The sequence below is a fragment of the Ailuropoda melanoleuca genome, chromosome 2 (assembly GCF_002007445.2).
Source record: "Ailuropoda melanoleuca isolate Jingjing chromosome 2, ASM200744v2, whole genome shotgun sequence".
NCBI lineage: Eukaryota > Metazoa > Chordata > Mammalia > Carnivora > Ursidae > Ailuropoda > Ailuropoda melanoleuca.
In genome coordinates this window covers 13868584-13882294 of record NC_048219.1, presented here as the reverse complement: position 1 = coordinate 13882294, position 13711 = coordinate 13868584, and the positions used below count along the sequence as shown (strand labels likewise).

General features: G+C 39.4%; 1 protein-coding gene across 8 annotated transcripts in view; it reads right to left on the bottom strand.

Moving 5' to 3' along the window:
* AGO3 (argonaute RISC catalytic component 3) overlaps positions 1-13711 on the bottom strand; it is a 128656-nt gene that overhangs the window by 13860 nt on the left and 101085 nt on the right. For 7 of the 8 annotated variants that reach the window (XM_019797391.2, XM_034649109.1, XM_034649116.1 and 4 more), the window contains 4 exons: positions 11806-12000; positions 11334-11468; positions 8716-8817; positions 95-294 (listed from right to left, as the gene is read on the bottom strand). In XM_019797391.2, coding sequence (XP_019652950.1) covers positions 95-294; positions 8716-8817; positions 11334-11468; positions 11806-12000 — 632 coding nt within the window. The remainder of the gene's footprint in view (positions 1-94; positions 295-8715; positions 8818-11333; positions 11469-11805; positions 12001-13711) is intronic. The other variant, XM_034649102.1, reaches the window with a different exon arrangement.

Genomic DNA, 13711 nt, shown 5'->3' with positions numbered 1-13711 from the left:
CATACATGGAAACACTTAAGAGAGATTTCTTAAGAAAGTCCTAACATGCCGACCATACTTGAATTTGAGTCTATTTGTTGTGCTTTTATATTACCTGTCATGTTCTTTGTCCACGAGATGATATCTGGCTCTGAATGCCACCAGGTGAGCATAATACGCTGGTGCAGGTATAGAAACAGATCGTGTACAGCGCACATAAGTGTGGCAGAGCTGGTAAGTTAGCAGCTGAAGTTCATCTGCAGTAAAGCAGTTATCATCCCATAAAACATGATAGTGTGAAGGACGGCTGGTACCCTATAGAGAAGGCAATGGCATATTCTGTTCATTTTCTTTTCTTTTTAAAGATTTTTTATTTATTTGACAGAGAGAGACACAGCGAGAGAGGGAACACAAGCAGGGGGAGTGGGAGAGGGAGAAGCAGGCCTCCCACTGAGCAGGAAGCCCAATGCGGGGCTCGGTCTCAGAATCCTGGGATCATAACCTGAGCCGAAGGCAGACGCTTAACGAATGAGCCACCCAGGTGCCCCATATCTGTTGATTTTTAAATTTTTAAATAAATACTCAGCACAGACTAAGTTATATTAAAAAAACAGCTTTGTACATTAGTAAAATAAAACATATTCTAATTTAATAATTCATTAAAAACATTTAATTGTTCTGGGTATATATCCAAAAGAAATGAAAGCAGGGACTCAAAACAAATATCTGCATCCCTTGTTCCAAGCAGTATTATTCACAATAGTGACAGGTGGAAGCAACCCACGTATCCAATGATGGGTGAATGGATAAATAACATGTGGCATACACACACACACACACACACAAAATGGACTATTATTCAGCCTTAAAAAGGAAGAAAGTTCTGACACATGGATGAACTCTGATGATATCATGCTACATGAAATAATCCAGTCATAAAAGGACAACTATTGTATGATTCACTTGAGGTAACTGGAGTAGTCAATTTCAGAGAGACAGAAAGTACAATGGTGGTTGCCAGTGGCCAGGGGAAGGGAGAATGGGGAGTCAGCGCTTGATGGGTACAGAGTGTCAGGGAAGATGAAAAAGTTCTGGAGATAGATGGTGGTATGGCTGCACACAATGTGGATGTAAATGCGATAGGACTGTACACTTAGAAATGGTTAAAATGGTTAAGTTGTATGTGATGTAATTTTACTGTAATAAAAAACCCAAAACATTTAGTTGAATTCCTCTGTATTAGTTACTGTGTTAGCTAGGTACTGCAGGTTCAAAGAAAAACAAAGTCAACAAAGTCAAAGGTTTCCTTTCTTTTGGAGAACATAATTTAGTAGAGGAGATACAGCCTCTATATTACAAACGACTAATAGAAGCCATAGTACTACTGGCACTTAGTCCTATATGAGAATACCAAAGGAAGTAAGTCTTCTTCACCAAGGGGAGAGTGAGTGAGATCTGGCCTTGTTTGGGCGGTCAGGGTGAGGGCACGCCAGAGAGAATAAACAGCCTTCCCAAAAGCACAGGGGGCATAACATTTCATGGTGTATTTGGGGAATAGCTAATAGACCAGTATGAGCAGAGTATGGTGCATGAGGGAAAAAAGTCAAGTCTGGAATCAGATTAAATGACATGTTTAGGAATCTGGACTTTCATCTATCAGCAGCAGGGCAAGTACTGCACAGTTTTTTTGTTTTCGTTTTTTAACAGGAGAGACATTAGGTATGATGAGATTGGAGTTTTATAAAAGTAACAGTAATAACATGGAAGCTGGATTAGAAATAGGAAGAGACTGAAAGCAAGGGGAGGGGCCAGGAGGCTGCTGCATTAGTTTGAGCACGAGATGATGACGGTCTGAAGTAAGGAAATGGCAGTGGCAAAGGAGAAAAGGAGAAAGATGAGATAATACTTTAACAAATATTTGAGCATCATTTGTCAGACACTGCAAGATTCTGGGGATAAAATTCAATTACCAAATCTTATCTCCCCCAAATTATACACTTATAATGCACTTATATTGTACATTCACACATTCAACATTTACTGAACACTCACTATATGCCGTGTCCTGTATTGGGTGACAGGCATGCAGTAATGAATGAGAAGGAGATATGGATGTGAGCTCTGACTGATAAAGGAGGGCATGTCAGATGGGGAAAGGGCATTTCAGGCACAGGGAAAAGATAGGGCAAAAATCCTACCTAAATGTGACTCACTCGGTTCTCTATCACTGTTCTTGTCCCAGTCGCAATCATCTTTTGCCTGGACTATGCTAACAGACTCCTAGTTGAGGTCCCCAAGACCACTTTTACTCCCCAGTAGAATCTGTACTTTAGTAAGAGTGAATTAACACACACACACACACCTAATAATATTAATGTCCAGCTTAAAGCCTTTTAATGGCTTCCCAATGCACTCTGACTAAAATCCAGGTCCTTATCTCTGCCCCACAGGCCCATACATCCAGCCCAGGCTGGTCTCTCTAACCTACCTTAATGCTGTACTCACAGCCTTATTTGATCCCCTCAATGGATAACGTTTTTTTCCACCAAAGAGCCTGTATGTGCCTCTGGCATGAATTTTCTTCCCTCTTCTTGGCTTGGTTAATAATTCCAACTTACTCCTCTTGATCTTACCTTAAATGTCGTTTCTCAAAGAGGCTATTTGTGATCTCCCAGTCTAAATCAGGACCCCACTAAAATCTCTCTTCCTGTCTTTACTTTTCCTTTATTGTGCTTATCCCAATTTATAAATATATATTTGTGAGATTACTTACTTAGTATATGTCTCCCCCTTAAACTCTAAGAGGAAGGGACCGTATTTACGTGTTCACTCTGTACACACAGTATCAACACCTATCTTCTACGAGGTAGTAGACAGAATAGATATCTGTTAATTGAATGGGGAAGTGGCGTCTGGCTTTTGGGACTTATAGACTACAGGAAGGGGGAGAGAAACAAAAGCATGGTTACAATGCTGTCTAATGAATGCAACAAAGACGTATGCACAGGGTGCTCAGGCAGTACAGAGGACGGGCATTTGTCTTGGGGAAGGATATAAGAAAGGCTCTGGGAGGAGGTGATGCCCAAGATGGGTCTTAAAGGATGAATAGGAGTAAGTTAGGGAAGGAATAATTAAGGTCAGCAAGCAACACGGGCAGGAGAGAGTTATGAGAACTACCTAAAAATAGTTTAGAGTGGCTGCAGTCAGGTTGTGTTTATGGGTGTTTGTGTCTGTGAAAGGGAGGAGATAATTGAGGAAGAGAAAAAGAGACGGAAGGAGGAGCAGCAGGAAAGAGTGGGAGAAAAAAGCAAGACAGACTGAGGGTATAGCAGAAGTGAAGAGAGTAGGAGGCAAACAGCAAGAACTGAGTCTATATATTGTCCTAAGAAAATGAGACCTCACCTTCAATGGCTATGTAGTACGAAGGCGATGAATGACAAGGTCTTACCTATGTTTTAATCAATCTGAGGGAGAACAGATTAGATGAGGGCACACTGAGGATCATTCTGCAATTGTACAGGAAAGTAATAATGAGAGCTGGAGGTAAGCAGAGGAAGTGCAGATGAGAAGGATCTGAGGGAGGGAAGATAAATTCTCCAGGGCTGAGGGGTTGCTTAGATACGGGTGGCAGGTGAGAGGGCGCAGTCAAAAAGCAATCTCAAGGTTTAGAAACCAGGAGAAAAGTTGTGTCTGTAAGAAGAGATTTCAAAGTCATACACATTATTGAAACTTAAAAATTTAAACCAAACCAAGAACAAATGGAAAGGCAAGATGAAAGCAGAAAAATGTGTGTGGAAGTCAAATGGCGGACGGTGTCGATGAGTGAGTGACAACAGTACCACATGCTGCCGAGCTCAAGGAGCAACAGTGGCAGGCTGCTGCAAATTGAAGAGGAAATAGCCAAGGGTAGTCTTTTCTGTTCTTAATGTAAACATTTTCCAGAAGTACAGACATACAGAGAAAAGCCCATGGACCGTAAGTGTACAGAATGAGGACTGTTCACAAAGTAAAAATACCTATGAAACCAGCACCAAAATCAAGAAATTAAACATTAACTACAACCATGAAGCCGCTTGGTGGCCTTTCCTGGTCACCACACCCTACCTACCCTGCTCCTGGTAACCGGACTTTTCACAATATAGGTAACATTTAAGATTATGTCTGCTTTTGAACTTTATAATAAATAGCATCATAGGTATATGTCCTCTGGGTCTGATATCCTTGGTTTGACACTGTGTTTGTGAAATCCATCCACACTGTTGCATCATTCTCTTTGTTGTAGGATATTCTGTTATATAAACATACACTGTTTATTAATCCAATCTACTGAAGATGGACATCTGGACTGTTCATAGTTTTTGACTATGACCAGTGCTACCATAAAAATTAATGTACTATCTTTTGGTGAACACAGATATGCATTTCTGTTGGCTATCCTGGAGTAGAGATCCTGGGTCATAGAGCATGCATATATTTAACTTCAGTAGATGACAGTTTTCAAATATGGTCATATTAATTTACACTCCCATTGGCAAAATGTGAAGTTTCAATTGTTCTATATCCTTATATTACTTGTCTCTTTAAATTTCAGGTGAGGGTCCTTAGGCTATTGTTTTAATAACAGTTTTGTTAAAAATGAAAGAAAAATATGGGAGAATAACTTGAAGGGAACTATATTTTACGATGGGGCAATTGTAAGCTAAGGGAATGGAATCAGAAGCTTCGAACAGACTGAAGACACAAGAAAGAGGATAACTGGTGAACTAAGACCAACTCAAGGCAGGCCAGAGCAAATGCGAACAACAGTACATATGGAACCTTTTTTACTGCAAGAAGGGAAAGAAAATAGGCATGACTGACAGTATAATTTCTTACTTAGGTAAAAGGAAGAGGTCATGTGCTGAGTGTCAGGGTGAGACCAAGGTTAGGGACTCATGGCAAATGGTAGTAAGAGCTAACAAAAGAGGAGTCACAGGATTGTTAAACAATAGTGAAGGATATCTTCGAAGTTTTGGTGATTTATGCTAGGAAGTTATAATTTAGGACACTGCTTGCTCTGATTCCTGAATGGGGAGCACTTACCTCTTTAGGAGAACTCCCTTTGGGGGCTCAGAGGGGTCATATGTGCCACCCAGTTAATATGTTTCTAATAGTATGTCAAGTGAGTTCCCCCCGCCCCCTTGCTGCCCTGGAATTTAAGGCCCAAAGCAGAGGATTAAAGATGCTAGGCATCCCACAGTCTGAAGAGCTACCAATCTTTGGAGCCAGCCACCTCCCCTCAAGGGCTCACTGAGAGGAGACAGTTCAGGACAGGTTTTATCATTAATACCCTGGCTCTGGCCTCTTCTCAGCTAATCCCCATCCTCCCAGTAGGGGAAGAGAGTGATTAAGGTTTTGTGAAAACATGGAATTTTAGTTGTAAGGAAAGGTATGTTCTCTCCGATGAAGACATGTAAGGGGGACTCCAAAAGAATCAATTATAAAGGTAAGAGTCTGGGGTGCCTGGGTGGCTCAGCCAGTTGAGTGGCTGAGTGAGCGACCAACTGTTGGTTTTGGCTCAGGTTGTGATCTCAGGGCCTGGAGATCGAGCCCCACCATGGGCTCAGTGCTTGGTACACAGTCTGCTTGAGATTCTCTCCCTTACCTTCTCCCTCCCCTCTACCCCTCTGTCCACTCATGCGTGCTCTCTCTCTCAAATAAATAAAATATATTTTATTTAAATGTATATAGATATTTTATATATAAAAATTTATAATATATATAAATAAATCTATTTATGTGTGAGAGAAAGAGTGTGCATGCACATAGGCATGAGCTGGGGGAGGGGCAGAAGGAGAGGGACAAAAAGACTCTCCACTGAGTGGGAAGCCCCGTGTGGGGCTCGATCCCAGGACCCTGAGATCATGACCTGAGCCGAAGTAAGATGCTTAACCAACTGAGCCACCCAGGCACCCCATAAATAAAATCTTAAAAAAAAAAATAAATAAAGATAAGAGACTGCTGGAAAGGGAGACTATCATCTCATGCCCCAGCCGGATGCTTCCTGAGCTCTGAGCCCACAGGCCCACTCTACCAACTCCACAGGGCTAGAATGGTGAGAATTCTTGGAAAGAGTTGGGAGCCTAAAGGAATGAAAGTGAGCAGAAGAGCAGGAGCTATGGAGCCACACGATGGGATATGTAACCTAAAGGAAGAGTGTATACCATTGATGGAGCCCAAGAAAGACACTGCGGCCCTTTGAGGGTCCTCAACCCTGAGGCTATGGCATCAGAAAGAATCAGAATGGACTACAGAAAGGCTCCTTCAGCTCCTAACCACCAGAAGGCTGACAGTCAGGAGTTCTAGATGAGTTAGAGTCCTAGAAGGAGGAAGGGAAAGAGGTATCTCAGAGTCAGGTCACGGTCCTCACCTCTACTCAAAGTTACCAGGACCAAAGCTCTAGCCTGTCCTGGGCGGGTGAAGGGTGAAAGGGAGTAGCAAGCTTTGACTTCATTTATACATTTAAGTTTTAAAAATGAGTGGGGGGGCGTCTGTGTGGCTCAATCGGTTAAAGTCTGCCCTCGGCTCAGGTCGTGATCTGCTTCTCTCTCTGTCCCTCCCCTCCCTCGTGCTCTTTCGTTCTCTGTCTGAAATAAATAAAAATTTTAAAAAATGAGTGGGAATTTTACCTCAAAATAAAATGGGGAAGGGAGAAAATAACACCAATAAGATCAGTAAGTGTCAAGAAGTTATGGAATTTGGCTAAAATGTTGTTGAAGGATCTGTTAATCACTGATAAAACAGTGACATGAAAAATAACCTCTTATACTGGCTAGAAATGACTGGATTTTTAATTTTAGCTGGTAAAAGAAAACAAGACTCCTGTTTTTGATCTCTGAGAGTTTAAAAAATTCTAATAAAGCTGGGAGGAAGTGTAAAAACCATCTTTAGTCCTTGTGAAATATTCCTAGTTATTTGCTGACTAAAGCAAAATTTCAATTTGGTGTCCTAGAGGAAAACTGGTCCTTAAAATTTCTGGTTAATAAACTATGGTTAATAAACTATCCCTGTCTTTAAGACTCATAAATGACCACTTGCGTATGAGTGGTATCCAAAAACTGTAGAGTAAAAAAATCTTTTTAGCCAGCATTTCCAGAATTCATCTGAACAGAGTATCTTTTTTTCTACTCTGCAATATTTATTGAGAAGTCATAGCAGCAGTGTTCTGTGAGATACATGGATGGAAACATTAGGATAAAAATACGTGCTCCAATTTTACAGATTTTCTCTCTGGAAGATACTTTTAACTTTTGGTTTGCTAATTGACAGTTACCACCCATAGTGAAAAGGTACAACATTGATTATGAAGAGGAGCAGATATAAGAACAGAGATACATGAGTGGGATAATTTTAAAGCTGTAAGAGTGGAATGGGGGTTAGTGTATCTACGACATACAAAGCTTTAAGACACAGCTGTTCAGTACAGGATATCTTCCTGCAATTTATTTATTTTTATTATTTTAATTTTTTAAAAAAGATTTATTAATTTATTTATTTGACAGAGATAGAGACAGCCAGCGAGAGAGGGAACACAAGCAGGGGGAGTGGGAGAGGAAGAAGCAGGCTCATAGCAGAGGAGCCTGATGTGGGGCTCGATCCCATAAACGCCGGGATCACGCCCTGAGCCAAAGGCAGACGCTTAATGACTGCGCCACCCAGGCGCCCCTATTATTTTATTTTTTAAAGATTTTATTTATTTACTTGAGAGACAGAGAGAAAGCACAAGCTGGGGGGACAGACAGCGGGAGAAGCAGACTCCCCGCTGATCAGGGGGCCTGATGCAGGGCTCGACACAGGGCTTGATTCCAGGACCCTGAGATCATGACCTGAGCCGAAAGCAGATGCCTAACCGAGAGCCACCCAGGCGCCCCTGCAATTTGTTTTAATCAAGGGCAAGTAACCTAAAATAGTTTTGGGCTACATTCTCTCACACATCCAAGAACATGGATTCACTGTGCTGCTGCACTGAATTAAAGCTTATGTTCTACTAAGGAACAAACCTAACAAATTAACAAAACGATTTTATGAAAAGAATAAGACTCTTAAAATTATTTAACTGAAACTTAAAGTTGTAAATCTACAATTAAACTCGTTCATATGCTCAATATCTGCCAGTAAATGCCAAAATTTTCTGTGATGTATTATTATCAAAAATAAGCAAATATCAAAGGAAGAATCAGGTGTATATATATATTTTTTTCTTTTTTTTTTTTTAAGATTTTATTTATTTATTTGACAGAGAGAGAGAGACAGCCAGCGAGAGAGGGAACACAAGCAGGGGGAGTGGAAGAGGAAGAAGCAGGCTCATAGCGGAGAAGCCTGATGTGGGGCTTGATCCCATAACGCCGGGATCACGCCCTGAGCTGAAGGCAGACGCTTAACCGCTGTGCCACCCAGGCGCCCCAAGAATCAGGTATATTAAATTTTTTTGAAGTTTTAGGTTAAACTGAGGACTCAGTTTGGGGAGATTCATTTTATTAGACTATTTATATTCTGGTATTTTCATAGAAATAAGCCCCTAAAACTCAAGGAAAAGAAGGGGAAGAAATTTATTTACTGAGAGTTTCACCTATTTCATGTGTAAACAATCTGGATGCAGAAAATGTGTTTCTTTCTCCTTTTTCTAAGATTTAAAAAAAACAGACATAAGAATGGAAGTTCCTGAATTAGACCATTTCACCCAAAGTGTAGGCTTACCTGTATTCCAGCATGGCTACAGAGGTAAAAATCAAACTCATATGGGTGTGTAATATCTGTATCAACTGTTGTTCCAGCTGGGATATTGCCACTTCTTCCAACCTAGATTTGTTTGGTCAAAGTTTAAACAAACAGGACAAAGGTAAAGAATGTATCTGAAAGCACTTTTAAAAGTATATAAATATATATATAGGCTGATCCCGTATTTCACTACTTTCAGCTTCAAATATCACTTGAGCAGGCATTAACAGCAGCCCTGAATCTAGTGCTGGCTCCTGATCTTATATGTTGCTGACAGTGAGAGCTGATAAACAACAAAGAGTTACTAGTGCCTACTGGTGCTTAGCGAGTAGGTGATCCCAATATGGGTGGAACACTTAGGAAATCTTTTAAAAAATTACTTTAACTGCTCCAATTTACGTACCAGGGAACAGCAGGTACTCTTGAATGTATAATTTATGAAAACTACCATTTTCCTTGGAGAACACTCTATTTTTAGAGAGAAAGAATGCTGACAATAACATCAACTGTAGTCACCATTTGTTAACCATATATGGGCCAGGCACATAACATATATTATTTCCAATCAAAAAGTCCTGTAAATTAGGTATTATTCCCACATGTTTGGGAAGCTTGGGCTCAGGAATATGAAATAATTTGTTGAACAGCACACAATAAAAGCAGAACTGGGAGTCAAATAGAGAACTGACTGCAAAGGCCCTATTCCTTTTATTTCATACTAGCAGTTCAACATCTTGTAAGGAAATCCACACCATGCATAGCTATGATGTGAATATGAATGAAATGGTTCAAAATTTCTGATAACGAAAGGCTTCTAATGAAACACTTAAAAATGCGTATGTAATCTCACCTCTACCTCTTTATCCCTAAACACATTTAAAATCAGTAATTCTAAGTCTAGATTTACAAGGCTAACAAATTAGAAACTATTTTACTACTCAGATACTCTTTCTCCATGTGAGGGACTACTATCAGGTAGTGGCTTGAGTTATAGCTGTGTATACCAGCTAGCCTTCACCAAGTACAAAGCAAAAATAGTTCATAATCAATTAAATTATGCTTATTCTTAATATATAAATCAAATTAACACATATAAAAAGTTTTTCTCTACCTACAGAAGCAGCAGAATGGGTTCATAGCACAGCTCCACCAGTTTCTAATTGTGCTATCTAGGGCACAGTACTTTACCTCTCTGTGCCTGATTCCTCATTTATAATTATCTCTCATCTATCAGTAGTAGTATTTAGAACAAAGATGAAAGAGCTGTAGACAAATGAAGGACTAGCATGACTAAACATCAGATGTTAGTAATCATTAAATCTAACTCAGGTTTTCCTAGTCCTACTTTTGAAGAAATATTTGGTTTTCTAGGTACAAAAATGTACCTAGTAATTTGGGGTCAAACACCTTTAACAACCAGGAGACCATAACAAAAAACTCTCACTACTGTTATTAGAGAGGTGCTATAGCACAGTGATAATAAGTACTCTGGAGCCAGGCTGCCTGACCTGAGTCCAAGCTCTACCAATTACTAGCTTTATAACCCTGTTCTTTAACCTCATATGCCCTAGTTTCCGCCTGTGGAAAATGACAATAATAGTAAATACCTCATGACGTTGCGAAGATTAAATGAGTTAAATTTATGACACATACCTAGAACAATGTCTGCTATTATTATTTCTTTTCCTCTATTATTTTTCTTTTTTCTTTTCCTCTATTATGACCACCATCACCACCTCTCTACAGCTACTAGCCAACCCTTATTGAGTGCTTAGTATGTGCCAAGCACCATTTTGGATCATTACATAATTTAATTTACTTAATTGTCTTAACAATCCAATAAAGGAAAATATTAATATCACCCGAACCTTGCTGGAAAGGAAACGGGCACAGAGATGTTAGGTTACTTTCCTGAAGTTACACGGAAAGTGTAAACAAACACTAAATATATACCAAAGCAGAGATACACTCCTCTCTCTCTGCCTTTTCTGTTGAACCCTTTCCCCAAGGAGACACCAATACTTGCAATCCTCAGATTTTTCTGCTCCAAGGTTTGAAAGATGGGGGGCAAGACTGCTACTTGCTTATACTGCATGCAGACAAGATGACAGATTTCCCTAGGTATTTACCCCTCCTCCTCTAATCTTAAAAAAAAAAAAAATCTGTGAATTTTAAAAGACGCATCATTCAAAAGTTGGTTTGCATCGATTTCTACTAATCATTCTAGAAAGTCCCCAGCTTTTAAAAAAACTAATTTTTATAAGATATTTTAAAAAATAAATGCACCTTTTCCCCTCTGAACATTTAAGACATATAGGAATTGAAAGAACATTTTTAAAACTATGAATTTCTTCACAATAACAAAAAGCATTAACGGGATTTTGAACACTTAGTGTTCACTTAGTGTTAACAGAAGTTCTAGGAAGTTAAAAAGTATCAACCTATTTTGATGCTTCTCTACTCATAATGTGGTATTCTGAGATCTGCTACTATACACTGGAACCTCTGCTGTTGGCAGAGAGCCTTTGTTTAGTGCTCTATGAACTATATGAGATAAGCCTGTTTTATAATAGTATTACAACAGATGTTAAGATTACCCTTTCTGTCCTATCAGCACAAAATAATCGAGTGTGATGTCTCTTCTGAACTACAATGTAGGTTATTCCAGGTTGATAGTCTTTCTCCAAACTGATGCAGGCTTCTCGAATTGCTAGTAGTTCATAATATAATACCTAGAGGAGATGAAATGGAAAGATTTGATACAGTCAGCTGTTCTCTTATAAATACTTCAAAGTAAGGTCATGATTTAGTTTCAGGATTTCTTAATCTTATCATTTTACAGCTAAGTATAATCTCTATTCCATTTTAACTATTACCAGAGCATGATCTTAGCAATCAAGGCTTACAAACCCATAGTAAACATTTTAGAAGAGATAATCTAAGGAAGTATCAAATTTTGACTTTGGGAATTCTCAACCTAATTAAGACTTCTAACTTCAGAACTAGATACCATATTATAAACACAGTATCTGATTTGACCATAGTATAATGAAATCCCAGGCAACCAACCTGCCTAAACTGGCCCTCTGAAACACCATCCCGATAAAAGATGATACGAGTAGGTTTGAACCGAGTTGACTTATAAAACTGAATGAGAAGTTCTCGAACCATGGAGGCCAAGTCCTGGATGATCTCCTGTCGGGGTCTCTGAACTCTTACTGTGGCACAGTATCTGCTTGGGTGGGCGTCCATACTACCTACAACCTAGGTTGGAAAAAGTAAAGAAAAACAGAAATTAAGACAATCAAAACTACATCAATATCAATTTTACCACAATAAAAAAAATGAAAAAAAGGACATGGATTTAATTTAAATTTGTAGCTTATTATAACCGTATTATTTATTTTGAGAGTAATCTCGAGGTCATGAGTTCAAAACCCACATCAGGTGTAGAGATTACTTCAAAATAAAATCTTAAAAAAAAAAAAAATAACAGGGGCGCCTGAGTGGCTCAGTAGGTTAAGCATCTGCCTTCAGCTTAGGTCATGATTCCAGGGTCCTGGGATCAAGCCCCGCATCGGGCTCCCTGTTCCACAGGGAGCCTGCTTCTCCTTCCTCCCTGCTCTTGCTCTCTCTCTCTCCCTCTCTTACTCTGTCTCTCTCATATAAATAAAATCTTAAAAAAAAAAACCAACCAATAAACTATATTCCCGTAAGTAGGCTGCACTTTACATTTTTTTTTTTTAAGATTTTATTTATTTATTCGACAAAGATACAGACAGCCAGCGAGAGAGGGAACACAAGCAGGGGGAGTGGGAGAGGAAGAAGCAGGCTCATAGCGGAGGAGCCTGATGTGGGGCTCGATCCCATAACGCCGGGATCACGCCCTGAGCTGAAGGCAGGCACCCAACCGCTGTGCCACCCAGGCGCCCCTGCACTTTACATTTTTTAAAAAATCTGTTTTTATTTTTAAACTCTATGGCCAAAGTGGGGCTCAAACTCATGACCCTGAGATCAAGAGTCACATGCTCTGCTGGCTGAGCCAGCCAGGCACCCCTGTACTTTACACTTAATAAGATTCTAAGTTATAGATGTTGATGGTATATGTAAAGATTAGTAAGAAAAGAAAAGAGATAGGAAGACATTCATAAGGAGAATAAGAAAAAGGAGGTAAGAGGACCCATTCAAGCCCTGAATTTTTCTTTATATCTTTTATACTTTAGCAAACCACCCCAGAAGCCATACTTAAGACTCTGAAACATCATCTTAGAACTGTTAAGCTTCGTAAACTTTAAAAGATTTTTTCCTTTCTCACTGCAACATCCTAGACCAGAGGCTTGAATCCATAGTCCCTCTTATTGCATCGTGTTTGTGTTTTGCATCCAGTCCTTAAAGATGTTAATCTTGGTTCTGAGAGTAGCTATCTTAATTTTCTGTGTGTGTGTGCTGTTTACTATTATTATGTGTTTGGAGTAAAAGAAATTTCGAAGCATGAACTTAAAAATTCACCTTGACTATAGTTACTCACAGACCTACTGAAGAATGATCTCTGGAACCCAAATATTTTTAAAATGTCTATACATCATTTTGATCAGAGCCACGGCTGAGAACCAGGTGGACACTCTGCCCCCAGTTTCTCTTTCTTTCAGGGGAGTATTTATACTACTTCAAAAATGGAAGTCTGCACCCCATGCTCACTGTAGCATTATTTACAGTAGCCAAAATGTGGAAACAGTCTATGTGTCCATCAGTGGATGAATGGATAAAAAAAAATGTGGCACATATACACAGTGGAATATTATTCAGTTACAAAAAGAATGAAATCTTGCCATTTGTACAAACATGTATGGAACTTGAGGGCATTATGCTAAGTGAAAAAAGCGAGACAGACAGAGAAAGACAAATACCATATGACCTCACTTATATGTGGAATAAAACAAAACACAACAAAACAAAAACAACCGAGCTCACAGAT